The 21,157-nt window shown below is 52.9% G+C and overlaps 9 protein-coding genes across 9 annotated transcripts; 6 read left to right on the forward strand and 3 right to left on the reverse strand.

Annotated features, from left to right (window-relative positions):
- Positions 1-15: 15 nt before the first annotated feature.
- CKM354_000717200 (uncharacterized protein) lies at positions 16-1,573 on the forward strand (the record flags this gene model as incomplete). Its single annotated transcript, XM_044802515.1, has 2 exons — positions 16-350; positions 403-1,573. 2 exons carry the CDS (start codon positions 16-18, stop codon positions 1,571-1,573), a joined length of 1,506 nt encoding a protein of 501 aa, XP_044658450.1.
- A 99-nt stretch (positions 1,574-1,672) lies between these two features.
- CKM354_000717300 (uncharacterized protein) lies at positions 1,673-2,440 on the reverse strand (the record flags this gene model as incomplete). Its single annotated transcript, XM_044802516.1, has 2 exons — positions 1,673-2,341; positions 2,402-2,440. 2 exons carry the CDS (start codon positions 2,438-2,440, stop codon positions 1,673-1,675), a joined length of 708 nt encoding a protein of 235 aa, XP_044658451.1.
- Positions 2,441-4,575: 2,135 nt separating this feature from the next.
- On the forward strand, positions 4,576-5,565 carry CKM354_000717400 (uncharacterized protein; the record flags this gene model as incomplete). The annotated part of the gene is made up of 1 exon (XM_044802517.1): positions 4,576-5,565. The coding sequence occupies one exon, from the start codon at positions 4,576-4,578 to the stop codon at positions 5,563-5,565; it is 990 nt and encodes a 329-aa protein (XP_044658452.1).
- Positions 5,566-5,994: 429 nt separating this feature from the next.
- Positions 5,995-7,299, forward strand: CKM354_000717500 (uncharacterized protein; the record flags this gene model as incomplete). Its single annotated transcript, XM_044802518.1, has 1 exon — positions 5,995-7,299. One exon carries the CDS (start codon positions 5,995-5,997, stop codon positions 7,297-7,299), a length of 1,305 nt encoding a protein of 434 aa, XP_044658453.1.
- A 3,893-nt stretch (positions 7,300-11,192) lies between these two features.
- CKM354_000717600 (uncharacterized protein) lies at positions 11,193-14,459 on the reverse strand (the record flags this gene model as incomplete). The annotated part of the gene is made up of 2 exons (XM_044802519.1): positions 11,193-12,351; positions 12,403-14,459. 2 exons carry the CDS (start codon positions 14,457-14,459, stop codon positions 11,193-11,195), a joined length of 3,216 nt encoding a protein of 1,071 aa, XP_044658454.1.
- A 338-nt stretch (positions 14,460-14,797) lies between these two features.
- On the forward strand, positions 14,798-16,821 carry CKM354_000717700 (uncharacterized protein; the record flags this gene model as incomplete). The annotated part of the gene is made up of 4 exons (XM_044802520.1): positions 14,798-14,895; positions 14,949-16,276; positions 16,327-16,510; positions 16,566-16,821. The coding sequence occupies 4 exons, from the start codon at positions 14,798-14,800 to the stop codon at positions 16,819-16,821; spliced, it is 1,866 nt and encodes a 621-aa protein (XP_044658455.1).
- A 549-nt stretch (positions 16,822-17,370) lies between these two features.
- CKM354_000717800 (uncharacterized protein) lies at positions 17,371-18,437 on the reverse strand (the record flags this gene model as incomplete). The annotated part of the gene is made up of 2 exons (XM_044802521.1): positions 17,371-17,954; positions 18,008-18,437. The coding sequence occupies 2 exons, from the start codon at positions 18,435-18,437 to the stop codon at positions 17,371-17,373; spliced, it is 1,014 nt and encodes a 337-aa protein (XP_044658456.1).
- A 665-nt stretch (positions 18,438-19,102) lies between these two features.
- CKM354_000717900 (uncharacterized protein) lies at positions 19,103-19,582 on the forward strand (the record flags this gene model as incomplete). Its single annotated transcript, XM_044802522.1, has 1 exon — positions 19,103-19,582. The coding sequence occupies one exon, from the start codon at positions 19,103-19,105 to the stop codon at positions 19,580-19,582; it is 480 nt and encodes a 159-aa protein (XP_044658457.1).
- Positions 19,583-20,282: 700 nt separating this feature from the next.
- On the forward strand, positions 20,283-20,962 carry CKM354_000718000 (uncharacterized protein; the record flags this gene model as incomplete). Its single annotated transcript, XM_044802523.1, has 3 exons — positions 20,283-20,334; positions 20,389-20,832; positions 20,883-20,962. The coding sequence occupies 3 exons, from the start codon at positions 20,283-20,285 to the stop codon at positions 20,960-20,962; spliced, it is 576 nt and encodes a 191-aa protein (XP_044658458.1).
- Between the last annotated feature and the right edge of the window lie 195 nt (positions 20,963-21,157).

A 21,157-nucleotide genomic window follows, 5' to 3' on the forward strand; every position in this document is an offset into this window, starting at 1 on the left:
ACGAAGCCAATCGGAATGGCCGTATCGCAGCAATTCGACAGCGGCTACCACAGTCCGGCCTTTGACTCATCGCAGCCACCGGTCAAGAAAAGAAAGCAGCACGACGGCGATAGCGAGGATGCTACTTTTGTCCGACGACATCCACTCGGCGTGCGGCCAAGCGGCAATGCACTCACCTCCAGCGTCAACTTGAAACAGTCGGCGGGGCATTTTGCACGGCTGCCAGATGAGTTGATTGCAGCATTGCTTGAGATCCTGCTGCCCCAAGATCTCCTTCGTGTTGGTGGCACATGTAAAGCATTACACGCTTTCACCAGGAACGAAGAGTTGTGGCGATCGCTATTTGTGGAGTAAGTTGTAGAGTCACCTGTAGACTCAGCGCATGCTGAGCAGCATCGGTAGGTCAGCGCCCAAGAACTTCTCTTGGAGAGGCACATGGAGGTCAACATTCCTGTCACAGGATGCAAGCAGGGAGCCGAAAGTTGACTGCTCGCATCTCTTCTCCGATGTCCTTCATCGACCCTTCTTTTGTGCCAATGTCCCACTGCATCCCTACGCTGAGAACATTCCCAAGCAGAACGAAATATCGCGACTCTCCGATCTATCTCACGAAGAGTTTGCAGAGAAGTGGTATGATCGGCCTTTCATTCTGACATGGCCGGTCAAGCAGTGGCCCGTCTACAAGACCTGGTCGACCGACAGACTTGTCGAGAAGTACGCCGATGTGCCCTTCCGAGCTGAAGCTGTGGACTGGCCCCTGAAGACATACGTCGAGTACATGAACGACAGTCGAGATGAATCGCCTCTATATCTTTTCGATCGCGCCTTTGCAGAGAACATGCAGATTAAAATCACGAGCGAGCCATCACCAGCTGCGGACTACTGGGAGCCAGCCTGTTTTGGACCTGACCTGTTCCACCTGCTTGGGGAGCAAAGGCCCGACCACAGATGGCTCATAGTCGGACCAGACAGGAGCGGAAGCACTTTTCACAAGGACCCTAACGCCACAAGTGCCTGGAATGCTGTGCTGAAAGGCTCCAAGTACTGGATCATGTTCCCATCATCACCTTCCATTCCTCCACCTCCGGGTGTCTTCGTCAGCGAGGATCAAAGTGAAGTCACGTCTCCACTCAGCATTGCGGAATGGCTTCTTGGCTTCCACGCCGAAGCACGCAGGACACCCGGCTGCAAAGAAGGCATCTGCGGAGAAGGAGAGGTGCTATACGTGCCATCTGGATGGTATCACCTCGTCCTCAACCTCGAAGCGAGCATTGCCATTACACAGAACTTAGTGCCGAGAAGCAGACTTGGAGCCGTGCTACACTTTTTGAACGGACCCAAATGCAATATCAGCGGCTTCAGCGATGACGTGGAGGATCCGTATACACTGTTCGTGCACCGGCTACGAGAGCATGACCCGCAGCTACTCGATGAAGGATTGAAAGAGATGGAGCGACTCAGCAAAATTGGCAAGGGTTGGGAAGAGCTTACTAAAGGTGCAAAGGAGGCGGACGGCGAAGAAGGCGGCTTCTCTTTCGGCTTCGGAGGTGACGATGACGATGAAGTCCCATAGATCCTCTTGCACAATGAAGTCCTTGCCCAGCTCATCTGTTCGCCTGTCTCCAAGCGGCTCAAAATTGTCTCGAATTTCAGGGCTGCTGCACACCCTCATCTAATACGTCGGCGTAAACTCATACTCTGACTCACGATCCCTCACTTCCACTCGAATCTTCGCCTGTTCCACCTCCTTCCCATCAACAATCAACCCCGCCTCCATCACATCCCCCGTCACCACAGGCCCCACACCCTTCGGCGTCCCCGTAAGCACAATATCTCCCTCCTCCAGCGTCATCACCTTACTAATATCCGCCAACTGCCTCCCAATCCTGAACAACATCAACTCGGTATTATCATTCTGCTTCGTCTCCCCATTAACCTTCAAGTACAACTCAACATTATGCGGATCCTTGATATCCGCTTTCCGTACAGGCCCTGCAATTGGCAAAAAGGTATCGAAGCCTTTGGCAATTGACCAGGGGAGACCTCGTTTCTTCGCTTCTTCTTGCACGTTTCGGCCTGTCATGTCGATGCCTGTGATGTAGGACCCAATGGCGTCTTTCCAGCCTGCTTCGTCATTTTCGGAGAGGTCTTTGACGGTTTTGCCGATGATGATTCCGAGCTCGATTTCAAAGTGGAGGGTTACGCCCTTGGGGCGCAGGATGGGGCCTTCTTCGGGAAGGAGGATCGATGAGGGGGGCTTGAGGAAGAAGAAGGGTTGTTTGGGGCGTTGATTGTTGAGTTCTGTTACATGATCGGCGTAGTTGCGTCCAATGCAGACAACCTGGTGTGGGAGAGATGATCAGCCGTTGATGTCTTCGTTGAGGGGTGATTGGAGCCTCACCTTGCGGCAGTTCTTCTTGATCTCTTGTAAGCTCGTCATCTTGGATGATGTGCTTGCGAATGATCGTCTCTGAGCTGATGTGGTGGAAAACTCGATGCCTGGTATAGTCGTTCGCGAAGCCTGTAACGTATTTCTACTTGGTCTACTTTCGGCCACCAAGCCCGTTGCGCAATATGTCCGCCGGCCAGCAGCGTGCACTGGAGCTCTGTAAGCTGCTGAAGCACATTTCGGCAGTTGACTAGCCGCGAGCTTTCGTGCGAGCGGCGGAGACATGTTCACTTCAGCCGGTGTTGCTGGCAAAACGTGTTGTTGGTGTGGAGAACTGGCAACTTGTGGAAGAGGAGTCGCCAGTGCTTTTATATGTCGCAATGGCAGATCGGACGCGACAGGCAGTGCGCGACTTGCACAGGACCGTGAACGTTTCACGAGCTTAGGATGTGCAATGCTTTGCTCCGACGACATCGGAGATAAACTCTACGTCTGCCAAGAGGCAGTCGCCGAACTGCGGCTTCGTCTCGTCGGCCCTCTGCTCCTGAACGATCACCCATCATGAAGAGACACTCTCAGTCGACGACATATCTGTACACCTCAAGCATTGCCTCCACAGCTCTGTCTGATACGGCGAGGGGACTAGCTTGCGGATATCCGAGCACAGGTGAGCGGACACTGAGCTCCGGACATGTGAACCACTCTGGCCCGCACAACGGAAGTCGCGTGTACTGTTTGACCAAATGTTCCGCAAACACAATGCTGGAAGTGGTGTATCTGGAAGTGCAGCTTCTGAACGGCGTCGAATTCGAAAGCAAGCAACATTTCACGAGCTGAAGCCGGTGAAGCGAGGGAGTGAGGCAGAGGAACAATATCAATGCACTTATCATCAAAGCAGGGACATTTCGAGTGGGACTCTTACTTGAGGCTCAGGTGAGACTGTCAGATGCGCGCAGAACGCTGAATGTAACATGCCCTTTTCAAACGCCATTGTAACGGGTAGTTTGCGACTCTCTGCACTTGTCTTCTGCCAGCAATTGGGTCCTACTAAACTACTCTGAGGAAGATGCGTCAAGAGCTCATGTCTTGACCCGGCCTGCATAAAACAGATGTACCGAGTGACAATGAACGACCCTCTCACAGCGACCAAGCAGGACACAGAACTAGTACGCGCTGCAAGAGCTTTCTTTGCTGGACATTTGGTCGCAAGGGACTTCCAAAGCGCCCTCTTACGCACAGCATGACACGCACGAGAGGCACATTCTCGTTCCGAGGACGAGGGGTTGTTCTGCGTTGCTGTCAGCTTCATCAATCACAGCTAGCAAGGGTATCTGTCGCGCCATTGCAAGCATCCGGTCTCTTTGCAGGAGATGTTCTAACACAGCCGCCGGATTCGAATGCTCACCCTGCATACTGCGCCCTCCATATCTCGAAGATTGCGCAAACAATTCAACACATGTCTTGACCACGACCGAGAGAGCTGTTTCAGAAGATGTAATGCTGCTGGCGCAGTAGCTTGACAGCTGAAAGCCTTGGCGATTGGAGGCGTCACAAATGCCTGATAGGGCAGTGATGTGCAGCTGACCATGGTACGTCTGAGATTAGGTTGCGGCGTAAAGACCTTTCTGCGAACGCCCATTGACTACTGCATCCACGAGAGTTCCCGCTGCCCCTCTACCGAACTTGATCAAATGGCGCATCCTAACGACTTGATCATCTGGTTAGACACTTCGCAGACTTGGTGAGCGAGCGGAGCGGAAGGCGAACCTTCAGAAACAGCGTTGCAGTGAGCATGCAGCACCATGTTGCTCCTCTTTCGACCCTCGGCGTCACGACGCAGAAAGTCAGATCACTGAGAGGCTCCACTGCTGACATCTGGACATATATCATGCCGCTTTGCCGTGGCTGGCGTTTCCAGACGCATCCATCGATCAGACCTTTTCTCCTTGACCAAACCTTTCCGGCACGCCAGAGGACCGTGCCAAGCACAAAGTAGAGATGCAAGACGTCTTTCCGTCCTGTCCAGGCCCAGCTCCTACCAAGCCATTGCCACCATTACCATCTCAGTAGGGCTGCACTTCAGCTGCTGAGCAGATAAAGAGAGCATCATGTCTGCCATGATCGACAGTCCACAACCTATATCGCCTTCTTTCAGGATTCCCAGGATTGCAAACGTATCGCCCAAAATGACTGAACAGCTGTTGTCTCGGGATTTCTCTCCAACCAAGCAACGCTCAGGAAGACCGCGTCACTCGAAAGCGAAGACCGATGGAGTGCGAATTTCATACACCAACCAGCCGTCAATGCTTCTCAGCCTTCCCGGAGATATACGCAATATTATATGGGATTACGTCTTCCAGCGCGCAGATGGATTGCACGTCGATTTGAGCGTCGATCGGAAGCGCCGACATGATTACCGGAGCATTTTCGCACTGAGCATGACATGCCGGCACCTGTACAACGAAACTCGAGGTCTTCCGCTGTGGCTCAACGTTGTCCATCTCCATGTGCCTGTATTACAGGACCTGAGTGTTCTTTGCAGTCACCGATATCAGGACTCAGCCCCCTCGATGCAGCCTCCGACAAGCAGACGAATCATCGAAGCACCATTTTGCGGCGATCTGGCGTCCAAGCATGTCGCTTTACGCAACAAAGCGCAAGAATATGTCACATTGGCAATGCGGCTACCGCACGTGGATATGATCACTACGCGATTGTGGACGATGCTCAGCAAGCCGCACATCCTCCGGAGTCTGCGAAAAGTCCACGTTCATCTGGGTTTCCAGACCAACAATGTCTTCCTTGAGCGGTTCTACACTGCATGGGAAGAGGTTCTGCCATATTTGCTATTATTGCGGAACTATACGGAACTGCGCGTGTCTTTCCAGCTGAGATTGAGCCGGAGATTGGTGGTCCACTATGACTTCAGGACTGATGATGCAGAGATGATGTTGTCGGACGTGGACCGCTGTGTCTTGAGGGAGGGAGACCTGACTTTGCCTGAGATGGCCAGCGTAAACGCTATCAAATGGCGCATTCGGCGCGGGCTATTCGACATGACGACTCCACGGTCTCATCTGCCTCGACCACAAGTGAAGAAGTCGTCGGCCACTGTACCTTGTTGGACAAGTAGGGAAGTGGTCAAAGTGGGCGCTCTTCGAAATCGTAGTTCTTAGCCGTAGTCATATTAGATGGGCACTTTCACAACTCAATGTCAATGTGACGGCACCAGTTGCTTTGCTGTAGCGTCAAGACCAAAGAGGAAGGAGTTCTTCGTAGTGGGGCCATATCGTGCGCCAAGCCAATTGGCTTGCAAGGGTGATGCTAGCCGTGTTTTGATCTGCACGGCATCTGCAACTAGGGCCGATGTCTCCGCTTTGACATCGATTTGACATCGCCCAAACACATCCTTCGAGCCGCACAACGCTCGCAGCACACGGCGACACACCGCACAACCTCAACGTGGCAGCGGCGAGCAAACGATGGTAGTGCGCCTTTGATATGGCCATCCGCCGGCAGCTCCGCGCCCTTCATCACCACTGAGCCCACGTTCCTCCATCGACACCGCTTGTTCACGCGACAACGGCCCAACCGAAACGGCGGCCATGGATCTCTCACCGCCTGCAGCGCTCGCGAAGCCTCAGCACTACGGCACGTCTGGCCGCAATAGCGTGCATACCCATTACTTCCAACCACCTAAGTCGCCAGTCTCTGCAGCAGCCACCCCTGCTACTGCGACTGGGCAGAACTATTTCTCCACGAGTGTCCGCAAGAGACAACGACCAGACTCGGCGCATTCACGAGACGGACAACACACGCAAGGCACACCTTGGGCAGAGACACCAGCCTGGTCACATTCTCCAGGTGATAGGATATTCGGCAGCGGCTACGGTCAAAACTCAGAGCTGGTCAACGAGCGATACCGCCTAGCAGACGGCTTCGATACTCCAGGGCTCGAGTCAAGTTCACGCCTCGAGCAGCTTACAGTCCCCGAGGATGAATTTCGAAGACGACTACGAGGCGAAGACGATGACATGGATTTCGCTGTGCGCTCTGGCTGTCCTGCACCTTTCTCTGGACCCCTCGCACGTGAGAGAAACGGTGTTGCTCGTGTGAGACCTGCATCTGACGACCGTTCACAGACGACATGGACGAGCCTTGCAATTAACTTCATTGGCAAAGCGTTCACTTTTGGGAGCACGGTAGTTCGTGGCTTCTACGCTGGAGGTGGCAAGGGTTATGACATGCAGAATTCGGCTCTCGTGGGATCGGACTTGCTGCAGCATACTCAAGAAGCCGTAGGCACGCCCATCCCGGGCTCATGGCATGACGCAGAAGCCGACTTCCTGGGCGACTTCGAGCAAGACAGTCCCTACTTCAACCATGGGTCTCCAAGTCGGCCTGCAGTAAAGCGACGACAGACTGACCGAGAGACCTGGGTCCTCGTTCCATCCGACTTGGAAGGCAGACCACCTAGTCCGAAGCGTAAGATCTCTGGCAACGGCATACCACGAAGCACTCTAGCACCTTCAAGACCTTCTGCGTCACGCGCGTCGAGCCGGCGAAGTCTCGCGCCTGTATCGCGGAGAACAACCTCGCACTATCAGACATACGCGGCACCGGTGCAAGCCTCAACGCCAAACCAGCCACAGAACAGACGCGCGTCGACCGCTCTGACTCGCTCACCTCAAAGTCGCCCTGCCTCCGCTGGTGGTGTTACTCTTGTGAGTCCTGAGGCAGAACGCTTTGCTCGGCGACAAGCGAAGCAAGACAAGACGATGATGAGCATGAGCAACAGAATACAGGAGATGATGCGACAGGCGCAGGAAGCACTCGGCACGAAGTACGCTGTCGAGGGTAGCAACGATGCCATGGATGCGGAAGACGACGGGTTTATTGATGACGAATGAAGACGCGGCGACACGATGATATGACTTTTGGTTGTGTACGACCACAGCATTGGGGGCCTACAGGACACCAAGAAATACGTGCATGGATGGAAACGAACGAACGAACTAGCAGACTGATGATACCCACTTTTTCGCGCTTTTGGGATAAGAATGTCTATACGAGAGTAACACAGGCTCTTCATGAGGTCTTTTACCAACAACGCTTTCATGCAACTTTGAACTTCCCCGTGGTCACACCTCTTACGCTTTCGAATCATGAGCCCACGCCTCAATCTCCACTCTCATCCCCTCCAACGCCAATTTCTCAACTCCAATCCCAGTCAACAGTGGCGCATGCTTAGGAAACCATTCTTTCAAAGCCGTTCCACAAGGCTCCATCGCCTCTTCCGTCAACGGCGCAAAATAAATATTCAATTTATAAACTTGTTCGATCCCCGATCCTGTATACCCCGTGCGCAGTCAGCCTTTTTTGTAATTGTTTCCACCCACAACATGAATTTTCAAGGGAATGGTTGTGATTGGATTCAAGTCTTCGATCGCACACAACTGTGACGTTTTTTCTTGACTCACCTCCCGCTTCTTTCACAGCCGTATCAACATTCCGAAATGCCTGATCGATTTCTTCGCGAAGATCTGTTGGAATTTTACCAGTTGCTCGATCGAGACCTGGTTGTCCTGAGACGAGGATTTGGTCGTGTGGGAGACGGACAGATTGGGAGTAGTGGAAATTTTGAGCGTAGGAGAAGTATTGGAGGTGAGACATTTTTGTCGTTGGTATGCTGTGAATTGATTGATCGATTGCTGAATTGGTGTGTTCTCGATGAGAGGATATTTAGGTTGTGGTGAGGATCTATATATCGACGTTGCCTGCGAAGACCGATTGCACGCCTCCACGCGGCCGCAGGCGGAAACAGGCGGTCGAGCTCGCAACTCGACCGTGCTGGCAAAGTGCACGGCATGGTGGAGCGGAGTGGTGGAGTGCGAAATCCGGTGCGGTTTCGCCAAGACTACTCCGAACAGAGGACTACCACCGAAATGGTTTTGAAAACCATCCGACGACGACCTACCTGCGTTAGAAACAGGTCCGCTTAATCGTGAGCGTGCGAAAGAGCCGCGGAACTCCTAGGCGTCGATAGGACACCTCTGGTGTATGGGAGGAATCCTCAGCTGAGGGTATTTGGAGCCAAAAGGACAACAAGTCACCCAATATGCAGTCTCTGGATCCGAACCACCTACCTCTGGAAGGCTTTGAGGGGACTCGGAGAGCGTACGCGTTGTTAAGGCCGGAAGCAGATGCGTTATGCACTTGGAAGAGCCGAGGTGAAAGAGCTAGAAGGGAGGCGTTAGTTGGCGGGCAATGGAGCTCGGAGTAACGCTACGAAGCCCGTAGGGGCCTGTCGATTGCTCAGGTGCGAGTAGGAGGGTTTTGCCCGGGGCACAGCCTTACAAAGAAGGACACCTAGTCCAGCAGTCACCTAGAAGAGCTCGGAAACTTAGGAAGGCCCACATAGAGAAGCAGGCAAAGGAGACACAGAGAGGCGAGCCGAAGGGAAGACTCGAGGCAAGAAGGAGGGGGTGCAAGGCGTGAGGAGGCGAGGAGGAGGCGATACATTGGTTAGTGGGTGGAAACGCAAGAGCACTGCTGCCTGGCTAGGAGTAGACGCTCGAGCAAGCCTGCGAGACATGGCCGGCCATAGCCAAAGAGATGCGGTATGGTAACGCGAAGGGAGTCATTCTCCTGGGGCGTGGTGGGCAATGGCAGCGACTGAGACACTGTCTGCTCAGCCCGAGAGGACGGACGCGCATGTCGGTCTTGGAAGAGAGGCGACCGGTCTTCAGTTCGCTGAAGTCCGAAAGAGCATAACCAAGGCTTAAGGAGCAAACAGTATATGGAGCGTAGGGTAGGGGCTTTGGCCTGGGGCCTCTCCCTCGAAGCGATAAAGGCGCAGAGGTGTCCCTAAGCGGGAAAGCGTGGGCAGACTTTGTCTACCTGCCTTACATAAGTTTGTAGGAACGAGTGTAATTATATGCTGCCTCCAAGACAGGACCACCTGCCTGAGGCTAGGAGGGTTCATGGACCAGCCAAGGCCCCAGAACACAGGAATCCCCCAAGGCTCCACCTTATCCCCAATCCTCTTCCTCTTCTTTGCCTCTACCCTGCTCCCAACACTGCATGAAGGGAACACCTCAGCAATGGGGTTTGTGGATGACTCCAACATCCTCACATACAGTATGTCCACAGAGGAAAACTGCAGGCAACTGGAGAAAGCCCACCAGAAATGTGAAGAATGGGCAAGGAGACATGGGGCAGAGTTTGCACCACAGAAGTACCAGCTCATCCACTTCACCAGGAGCAGGAAACACAACCTCAAGGCTACAGTCCAAATCCAGGGATTTAATGGGGAACCACTGCCTTCACTCAGGCTCCTTGGGGTATGGGTGGACACCAAGCTCAAATGGGGCCCACACATCAAACAGGCAGCAACAAAGGGAGCCCACCAGATGCAATCACTCCAGAGGCTGTGCAAGTCTACATGGGGAGCATCATTCCAAAGAGCAAGACACCTGTATACAGCAGTGGTAAGGCCAGCAATCACCTTTGGCTGCCAAGTCTGGTCCAGCCCAGAGGGCACACAAGGCTACTGCAGGAACCTCACCAAGCCTATTGAGAAGGTCCAGAGGGAGGCCTTGAGGAACATTACTGGAGCATACAAGTCAGTTGCAACAGCTGTCCTAGAGAGAGAAGCAAACATTGCTCCTCTCCACTTGTACACCCAAGACCTAGCCAGACAAGCATCCAAAAAGCAAGAAACACAACCTGCATACCAATACATCAAAGACAGGTGCAGGGAGATCCAGAGGCAAGCACAAGCAGGAAGGAGAACAAGGAACCCTGCAACACCAACCCAAACCAGACAGGAGGAAATCCTCCAGCTGGTCCAAGGCCAAGAGACAACAATGCAGACACACCCAGGCTGCAAGGCATGGTGGGCAAAACACCAGTGGGACAGGAAGTGGGAGAAGGACAAGGAAGAAAGAAGGGCTAGGGCAGGAGGAGAACAGCCACCTGCATGGAGAACCACCACCTCCTCTGCCATAGGACCAAGCCTGCACAAAGGACTTACCAGACCAGAGAGCACAATGGTCACACTCCTGAGGACAGAGCACATTGGGATGAGGCAATACCTCACCAAAAGGAGAGTCCCAGGATTCACACCAGACTGCGAATGTGGGCAGGGGCATGAGACACCAAAACATGTATGCATATTCTGCCCCAGGTGGAGGGAGAGAAGACACCTTTTGTTCCAAGAAGGAGGATCTACAAACTGGAAGGACCTAGCAAACACAAAAAGAGGACTGCATGCTACGGCCAAATGGCTAATCCAAGAAGGTATCCTAGAGCAGTTCTCACTTGCCAGAACAGAGGTATAGGAGGGAAGGGGAAGAGAGAAGGGAAAGGATAGGACCTGGTGAGAGGAGGACTCGCTAGAAACCTAGTATTGTCCGAAGGAAAACAGGAACGAAGGAAGCGGCTACGCAGACTGCAAAGTAAAAGAGAACGCGAGGGTTTTTCGAAGGCTTTTCCCTCGACCGAACTATATAGAGCGTGCTGCTTACTCTAGTTAAAAGAGGTAGACCGGCGTATAAGAATTATCTATCTATATATCGACGTTGGAGTAGGAAGTGCATTTGTAAGAAAACAGTGGCATGGCATGGTTTGTCATCTTTTTCTGGCATGATGTAGGTTCAATGTCGAGTAGCCCTAAGGAGCTTGAGCAGATGGATGAGCTTGGCATATGAGCTGATCCTTCCAAGAATGCCAAGCATATCTATGTCTATCTATGAGCAGTGCTGGCGAGTGCATGTGAGAAGGTTCGTTCTTGGTCTTCATCCTAACGACCGGCAACTGTTTGTAATTGAAATGCAAACGAGACCTCCTTGCACTTCACCTCATGTTCTGGGAGTATTGCAGGACCACATGCGCCGCTGCCTACTCCGGCGGTAGCAACATCGAGTCTTAGCAGTAGCGCGTCCTCCTCCACGAGCTCGTGAGGATGTTTTGCAACGTCCAGTACCCGCGGAGAGTGATATCCAGCAGCCCATGCAAATCTGCCGTCACCATCAAGTCTCGTGGCTCGCAAGCCAAGACCGTTCTCGTCCGTGAATTTGACGCTTCTGGCGCCCATTCTGTTGCCATTCTCTTGCGGCACTTCATAGTTCGTAGCCAAGTCTCTAACTTGTGAGGTGTACAGGCCCATGCGCTGAGCAGCCTGTTTGTCTGGATACGACTCTCCTGGTCCCAAGCCTAGATACTCAGCTGCAGCGAGAACCTTGTTGAGACGCAGGTCGAGACCGATTCGGGGGAGAGTACTTGGCGCCTTGCCGCTTGGTGTAAGTGTGGCTTCCACAGTCAGTCCGTCAACAGCACTGATGCGATACTTCATCTTCGCGGTGAAACCCCAGTCCAGGATCGGCGGTGAAAGGAAGACCGTGGTGTTGACTTGAACTTCACTTGGTGACCTGCGCTCGATGCTGCTAGTTCGAAGTTGAGAGGTGAGCATATCTAAGCCATAGCGCTTCCAGTCGAGATCGTCTTTCGGCCTGTCATTGTCGGTGGGCGCACGGTAGAATGCGGGCGTAAGGAGACTTCTGCGCATGGTGTTTGGAGCCATAAGCTCCTGCCCACCTGAAGTCCACGAGGATATCGTTCCGATAGATCTGTCGAAGATTATCTTGAAGTCGCTGTTGAACACTGTCCATGCGACTTGCGATGTGCTGATGCGCACATCATTGGCCATGGTGAGCGAGGCGGCAATCTTGCTGTCGCTACTGGTTGTAGTCTTCCCTGCTACAGAGCTTGGCTGGTGCTGGAACCATGCGATCTCGTATCCTGCGTCTGCCCACAGAGTAGCATACCACTGTCGGAAGCTGATTGTAAGTAATGAATCAGGCCGTGTTGAAGTGAGTGCCGCTTGTTCCGGCAGGATCTCGATGAACTCTCCCGGCTTGATGTCTGGCAAATCGACAGTTCCGGAGGCAAGTAGTTTCGACCTGTTCGGAAAGTTAGCGCGTTTGAAACCCGGTCTGAATACATTCACTGACCCTTCGGAAAACGATTCTACCTTGAAGACCGCCGTGACATGCTGCAGCCCGACGAAGTCGTATAGATTGGTGACAACCACCTGCCCATCCTTGAGCTCGGCCTTGATGGGTGCTATGACCTTTTTGTACTCAATCAATCCAGGGGTTGGAGAATGGTCGCTGAAGCATAGTCCGTCCATGACAAAAGTCGAGTCATTTGGAATATCTCCGAAATCACCGCCGTATCCGTAGAAAGTCTTTCCATCTGGCGTCTTGGTGAGAAGACCATGGTTAGCCCATTCCCAGATGAAGCCGCCTTGCAAGCGTGCGTTACGACGGAAGAGCTCCTGGTACCCTTCCAGATTGCCAGGACCGTTGCCCATAGCATGAGCATACTCGCACAATACAATCGGCTTCTCGTACTTGCCATCATGCACGCCTTCGGTTTCAGCAAGCTTAGCGAGTCTCTCAACAGAAGGATACATGTAAGAGAAGACATCAGCTGAGAGCGCATGTGCATCGCCCTCGTAGTGTACAGGTCGGCTAGGGTCTGCTTTGCGTGCATAGTCGTACATTGCCTGATGGTTCCGGCCGTAGAAGGCTTCGTTACCCAGCGACCACATAATCACAGAAGCATGGTTCTTGTCGCGTTGAACGACTGCGGTGATTCTCTCAACGTACTGAGCTTCCCATGCCGGGTTATCAGAGGTGTACGCAGCGGCTTGAGGAAAGGCCAGCTTCTTTCGTTCCTCATAATCCATCTCCTCAGGAATGGACAGTGGTCGAGCGACAGCATCGTAAAAGCCATGGCATTCGAGATCTGCTTCATCCATGACCCATAGGCCCAGCTCGTCACATAGATCGAGCATGCGCGGATCCGGAGGATAGTGGCTGCAACGTAGTGCATTGATGTTGTGGCGTTTCATTTGCAGCAGGTCATCGCGGATGAAGGCGAGAGGAACTGCGCGCCCGAACTTAGGGTGGTGATCGTGCCGATTCACGCCTTGAAGCAAAATGCGTTTGCCGTTGACTTTCAATAAGCCGTCTGAGATCTCCACGGAGCGGAACCCGATGCGCTGCCGTATTGTTTGCAGCACTTCGCGACTTTCTTTGGCCCGTAGAATGATTTCCAGGTCGTAGAGATGGGGTGTCTCAGCCGTCCATTTGGTGGGACGTGCGATGTGTTTCGAGATCTTTGCAGTTTCCTGGCCTGACTTCAAAGCTGAATGGCTTTCTACCAGCAGTCCATCACTCGTAATCAATCGCACTGTCACATATACGTCCCGGTTCAGCTGAAGCTGTAGATCCACGTGAAGATTCGCATCTTTGTACTCATCGTCGAGTTCCGTGCTGATGTGAAAGTCTTCCACTCGCGATTCGGGCAGCGCAAGCAAGAGCACATCTCTGAATATTCCCGATAACCACCACTGGTCTTGGTCCTCAATGTAGCTGCCATCTGACCACTGATACACTCTTACGAGCAGCTCATTGTCTCGGTTCGCTCTAAGATATCGAGTGACGTCAAACTCGGCGGGGTTTCGAGATCCCTGGGAATATCCTACTGGCTTGCCGTTGATCCAAACGTGGAATGCACTATCAACGCCTTCAAATCGAAGTCTGATTTGTGAAGAGGGGGCCCACGATTTCGGGGTGCGGAAGGTGCGTTTGTATGTTCCGGTCGGGTTCTCGGTCGGAATGTGCGGCGGGCAGACCGGAAACGGGTAGATCACGTTTGTGTATTGCGGGCGGCCATAACCTTGAAGCTGCCAGTGTCCCGGTACTGTGATTTTGTGCCATTCTGGAGCAGCGGAAGGCTCGGCGATTGCGACGTCCAGCTCACCATCGTCCGACGTATCTCCAGGAGTGCATGCCTGGTTGTTCATGCTCTCAGGATCGGGAGCATGAAGAGGAGTCGGGGCATAATGGAAGTCCCATTGACCGCTGAGCAGGAGGGAGTCATCCGGGATGTGATAGGCTCTGTGCGGCAAACGATTCTTGTGTACGACTTGTTCGTTGCTATAGTCTGGCAGTTGCGATTCCGATCTTTGCAGAACGAAGTCTGTGAAGTCTTGTGCCATATTTTTGCGATGCGTGCTGTATGCCGGGCGTGGCTGCGGAGGATGGGATCAAGTCACATCGCCGGCCAGCAACGGGCCCGCTGATATAGTATCAGCGAACGACAATCGCAACACCATGAGCGAGGGAGCGACCAGTGGCATTGCTCGTAGCGTCGGAGCAGGTGCGAATGTTTGTCCACCACGCACTCCAACGTGCTTGCCGACGTGGACTTCCTCCCATGCCAAGCCATATCGTGCCGAGGCGGACCGAACGTCTCCTCACTTGCTCCTTCCACGGTCGCAACACACTGTGGCATCCCTGCAACTCGGCGAGCACGACACATGGCCAGCGATGCGCGATGGGGCCGGACGAGGGAAGCGCAAATGGCGATGAGCCGCCCAAGAAGCGACGGCGAGGACCGCACGCTTGTGCGACGTGCAGACAACGCAAAGTGAAGCAAGTCGCAGATCCGCCAAAGACCGGTTGCTTCCTTCTAACGCCTCAGGCAGGTGTGATGGCAACCAACCGTGTCGCAATTGCAAGAACTCCGATACCGACTGCCTGTATGGCACCGAACCCATCACCAAGGGCAAGAGCGATGCCATCCTGGAGACGGTCCTCCGCCTGGAAGACCGCCTCTCGTATTTGACTGCCCAATTGTCCGCACATCCGGGACTCTCTCCTCTGCCCATTGAGAGCGTGACCGCGACTTCACCACAGACAGTGACCACCGACCGACAGCCTTCTTCCGTCACAGGCGCACGTCAGCTTGTTCATGGCACCCGACATCGCAGAAACGAAAGCCTGGACAATGCCGTTCTATCTGCGCGTCACACGTCCACGACCGAATCTGTGCTGGCATGGCCATTCTTTGACGTCTTTCCGGGCTTACGCACGCACTATCAGCAGATCTTCACCATCGAGCAGCAGCGACGCCGGTACCCTTCGAGGCCGGCTCAGCCTCCTCCCTCGCTGAAGCCAAATGAAGTCAATGCCGCTGTCCAGGCGTTTCAGGCTACGATCAACTTCTCCTATCCCACTGTGACCACCAATCAACTCGCAGATGTTGAGCATCGTGTGCTCGAAAGACAAATCGATGACAGCATTGAGACGAGCTTGGCCCTAATAGTAATGGCACTAGGGTGCGCGAGCCAAGTAGTAGATGGTCTGGCAAATACTGGCGCGACGTTCTCTGAGGACAGTCAAGTGCAGAGAAGTCAGGTCTTGGCACACACTTACTTCGAGCTCTACTTGCAAGGACTCAGCGGCGTCCATCTGGAAGTTTCGACCACGGCTACGCAGTGCTTGTTCTTCACAGCACTGTTCTTCGCGTATCTTCAAAGGCCACTGCAGGCGCACTCATACGTTTGTATGACTGCGACCAAATGTCGAACATTGCTTGCTTACACTTCGGCCGACACGGGTATCGATACGGAGTGTCTGCGGCGAGTCTTCTGGTCTTGTTTCATTCTCGAGAGTGATTACATTGCTGAGCTTGCAGCGCTACCTCAGACAGGTGTAAGCGACATGGAGTCCTCCGTACCGTACCCGGCTTACTACCAGACATCAGAGGACGAAACTGAAAGGGATCAGTCTTCGCTCTATTTTCTGGCCTGCGTCTCGATGCGGAGGCTGCTGAACCGAGTACACGACTTGCTGTACGCGCCGGACACTGGAGTAGCTTTCGACGATGCTCGCTTTCCACATGTTGTGACCGAGCTGGATCATCAACTGGAAGAGTGGCGGACCTGTCTACCACCTGTGTTTCAGTTCTCCATCGACACCACTCCCGCCAGCTCCCAACGAGGCGGCTTTTTGCGCCAAAGATATTTGACTTGTAAGTGACGCAGCGGAAGGCAAGCGTCAATGGCTAATCTCGAGGCGCAGGCAGAGCGGTCATCTACCGGCCGTACCTGAATCAAGTCCTGTCACGCACTTCTACTGGAGAAGCATTGACAGCGCAAATGCTCGACAAGAGCGAGATCTGTTTGACAATGTGTCTACTACACATCCTGAACCTTAAAGCCTTCTCACAGACTGTTCTGATTGATACCTGGATCTGTTCATTGTCGTAAGTCTGCAATTTCCGACGTGCGCACGAAGTCCTGCTCACTGATAAAACCCAGCATGGCTAGCACTATGTTGCTGCTCCTCGCCGCTAGTCGGATCTCAGCCTTGAAACAGCGACTAGACCCGCAAGCGCTGGATGCTGGAAAGCATCTCGCTCGGCTGATCGAGCCGTGGACACACGTGCACGGAAGCGCAGTTTCCCCAAGCGTTCGGCAGAGCTTGCGTATGATCGGAGACGTAGACGCGCTTCTCCATGCGGAGTACGGCGGCATCGATGCAAAACTCGATGCGCGCGTACAAGGGCTGGTCTGAGAAGTATGGCCGCGGTTTCTCCATCGATGACTATACAGGCGTCGACCGAGGCTGTATGGTCTTAGTATACTTGGGATGTCCAGGATGGTCTGTCTTGCTTAAGTGCGTAACGGATTGTTAGTCCGCACCCCGCATGCGAAACAACACAACCTTGACCGATGTCCTGTACAACAATGTTTCTGTGGACGCTACCATACCACCGGCTACCTGGGTATGGTTTTCACGTATTGCAAGCTGACAATCCTAAAAATGGGTGGTTGAACTGCGGCAGGTACGTACGGTAAAGTTCATGAGGTTGACTTTATGTCACTGACATAGACCATCTAGACCTCAATCTACATTCCCGGTTGGCCTGCAGGGGAGTGTACGGTCTCATGGACAGCGCGATCAGGACTGTCCGCTCTAAGTAAAGGAAGCAGCACCAAAGTCCTCAGCAGGAACCCTGAAACGGCACGCGACACCATCAACCACGATGCCTCCAGACTTTAACGGAAGGATTTGCAAAATCAATGCATAGATTCGATCTACCTCGAGAATACCAGTATATGCTCACAGGTGCGACTGCTTCTGGAAAGCCAGCTGCTGCCCTAGCGTGTCCCGTACAATATCCTGCACAGGCCTCCACTGGATCTTCAAGTCGCGATCAGCAGGCTCTGTATCAACCTCGACCTTCGATGACAACGATGGACCGTCATCCAATTTGAGCTGTATCTGCGGATATTCCTGCTTCACGAACTTTGCCACCTCGTTCCACGCGACCGCTGGAGATGACAGAATATATTCTGTCCCGCTTGCGATTTGCTCGTAACTTCGCACCGCGCTCACATGCGCTTCAGCACATTGCTTCACGTCAACGAAGGTTGAAGGCATGGTTGGCTTTGTCGAGTGTAGGGAACCCCAAAGGACTTGGTTCATACCGTCGAGTTGGTCAAAGTTCTTCTGAACGAGTGATTCGCCGATGACGAGGACCGGGTGGAAGGTCACCAGCTTGTATTTGGGCTTTTCTTTCTCGACAAAATCGCGCGTGGCTTGGTGGGCGAGGATCTTGCTGGCGCTATATTTCGCGCCATGGCCTGCGGCACCGTCTGGAAATTTCATGTCCGCGGAAACTGGAAGTCTTTCTCCTGTGTTCGCTATGAAATGTTAGACAACACCACGTCAAGGGCTTTCGAGAGAGTTATCTCACCTTTGATTGGAGCACTCGAATCCGATAAGCCACCCAATGGAATCAAGGCCAGGATAGAGCTTGTCACGACCACAAACTTGATCTGCTCATGCTTCACAGCCTCCTGCAGGATCGCGAGACTGCCAGCAACCGCAGGTTTGACATAATCCTCGCGAAAATCTTCACCTTTGCCTGGCATAGGTGAAGCAAGATGGAAGACACAATCGACGCCTTTCAATGCCTCCTCGAACGCGCCAGGTGTGGTTAAATCCGGAATATGAGCGAACTCAATCTTGTCCTGCGACACATCTTTGAGAATGTCTCTGAGTTCCTGTTCTTGTTCTTTCCTTCGAATGCTCAGACGAATGCGGTACCCGGCTTGAAGCACCGACTTGGCAGTTTGCGAGCCGATGAAGCCAGAGGCCCCTGTAATGAAGATGAGCTCCGACATGGTATGCTTTTTGAGCCTTGTGTAGTAAACACGACGAACTGATGCTTGCTTGGATGTCTTACATGGTCACCCTGGTATGTGCTAGTGGTGAATATATACTTCTACGTTACCCGTATGCCACGTATGGCGCCATTCGTGCCACTTACGATTTCCAATACAGACAAGCAGTCTTGGTAATGGTATGGAGACTATGTTTACTGAACATGGCCGAGATGGCTTGCGCGCGTAGGTGCAAGTCACGAGGTGTTACCAAGCATTCCCATGATGGTGGATCCGCGTCCTGATGGTTGTGCCTGCGTGCGTAACGGCCGACTATAATTGAGATCGGATTGTTTAGTAAACAACAATGTTGCAGCGCTGTGGGTACGGGACGGAGGTACAGTTTGTGAGGGCAGTGCTGTGGTGGATACGGCCTCGTGACGAGAGTGGACGCAACGGGCCTAGAAGTTGCATTGTGGCGTCCCTACGCAAGAGGGTCTGATTACTGATCTCCACAACACAAACATGCGAGAACGTGAAGTTCAAATAGAAAGGATGCAAGCCACAATTCATTTTTTCTGATCACAGCATCTATCAACACTCGGCACAGCAAACGACAAATCGGCTATCGGTCTCGAAAGGAAACACTCCTTACATCAGATCAAATCACATCACATCAACGAACCATGCCTCACTGGAGAATCTTCCACCCACCAGACGTCTTCCAAGATGCACACTCCAAACAGTCTCTCGCAGAAGCCATCACAGGCCTCTACAGCGACCTCGGCTTCCCACCTTTCTACGTCGTCGTCACATTCCTCCCAACTCCCGACGAAAACCAATTCGTTGGCGGCAAAGTTTCTCGACTTCGCGGAAGACCTTTCATTCGATTAAATATCGCGCATATTCACGTCAATATGCCGAAGGATCCTAAAGTTCATCATGATTGGACTGCGAAGATGGATAAGGCGTTGAAGCCGCATATTGAGGATAAGGGGTTTTCGTGGGAGTACCATGTTGAGGAGACGGAACGTTTGTTGTGGAAGATTGATGGGGTTTATGCGCCGGATTTTAGGAGTGAGGATGAGAAGGTTTGGACTGCGGAAAATCGGGTCGTTTTGCCGGAGGAGATGGAGGCGGCGAGGAAGAAGCTGTCGAGGTTGTGAGCGCTTTTCGAGGTATGCTTTGCATCTTTGCATCTTCCAATGAGCGATGGGTCGGGAGTGGTCGGTTAGCATCTTTTCGTCTCTTGGCTTGTTTGAACGATCTGTCAGTGCAAAATAGCAAGTCATAGCTCAAGGCGTCTATTGGTTCCGGTATCTTGAATCATATGCGTTTACGCCGGACTTGCTGCCTTACGTCTTGATTGACAGACTGGTCGCAGTCTCGTCCATGCCGAGTAGGAGCTCTTCAAGCACATCAGAGCATCATATACAGGTTCACGATTCACTTTGCCTGATGGCATAGAGACTGCGTGCTTGTGTGATGATGCGCGTGTTGAGGAACTGGTTGAGAGAAGAGTTGGATGTCGTCAAGAGAACCTGGAAGCGGCAAAGACCGATCCTTGATCGTGCATGACTAAGCAGATGCCCCATAAAAGGTGCTCAGTCTGGCAATGGCCTCGATGCCGCTAGACCTGTTCCTGAACAATACACTCTTCGCCGAATGCCATGTAATGGTGATGTCAGGAGCCGTTATTGATGAGCACAACGGCGATGATGCTCTCATGTTGGTGGGCTTGCATTTTGGACTTTTCCTCTGTCTTCATCTCTTTTGGCCATAACAGACAGCACGTCCATCGCAGCATTTGATACAGGAATCCGAGACGCATTAGAAGCTCGCCACTAGATCGAGAAGTAAGACACAATGGCGACCAAGCAGCAGACCTCGACGAAGCCGACGATGGAGAATAACAATGGTATCTCTCACCATCCGAAATGAATCCTACCTCATGTACACTAACTACTCCAAGTCGCTGGCGGCCGCCTCGCCCTCTTCTCCAAAGATCCTCCAGTCGGTTTCTTCAAAGACGGCTACTGCAGATCCGGCCCCGACGACAAGGGAAACCACTCTGTAGCTGCCACCGTCACCGAAAAGTTCCTCGACTTCACCGCCTCAAAAGGCAACAACCTAAAAGACGTAGGCGTAAAATCCGGCCAGAAATGGTGTCTCTGTGCTTCGCGATGGAAAGAGGCCATGCAAGCTGTTTCGGATGGGAAGCTGCAGAAAGAGCACGTGCCGAAAGTGCATCTCCATGCTACGCATGACGCTGCGTTGAAGGAGTTGGAGTATAAGGATTTGAAGCAGTATGCTGCGGAGGGTGAGGCGGCGCAGTCCCAGAGGCAGGAAGGTCATCATACGCCTTCGAGTGCGGGGTCGAAAGTTGCGAAGGAGCATCATGAGATTAGCAGTCATGGTAGGTGGAATCTCCTGGCACAGTGGACGAGTACTAACGTTAATTTGCAGACAAGTCGCTCGCACCTGGGTCCGCATCGGATATGAACAAGACAGGATCGGTGTCAGACACCAGCGCCCCTAGAGGATAATTTTGTCAAGAAGCGATACAGCAGAATCAAAGCATATCACCTTTCTACTCGTGCTTACCTCCAACATAGCCCTTGGACCCGTTGACTCAGTTTAGGGTTTATTTGCCGACTAGAAGGTAAGCCTCATTCTATGCAGTGGGATTCATCCGGACGTGTGCCAGGGACAACGAGGACCATAGTCCGCAAAGCGCCTTG

The sequence above is a fragment of the Cercospora kikuchii genome (assembly GCF_019650295.1).
Source record: "Cercospora kikuchii DNA, contig_00004, whole genome shotgun sequence".
Lineage (NCBI taxonomy): Eukaryota > Fungi > Ascomycota > Dothideomycetes > Mycosphaerellales > Mycosphaerellaceae > Cercospora > Cercospora kikuchii.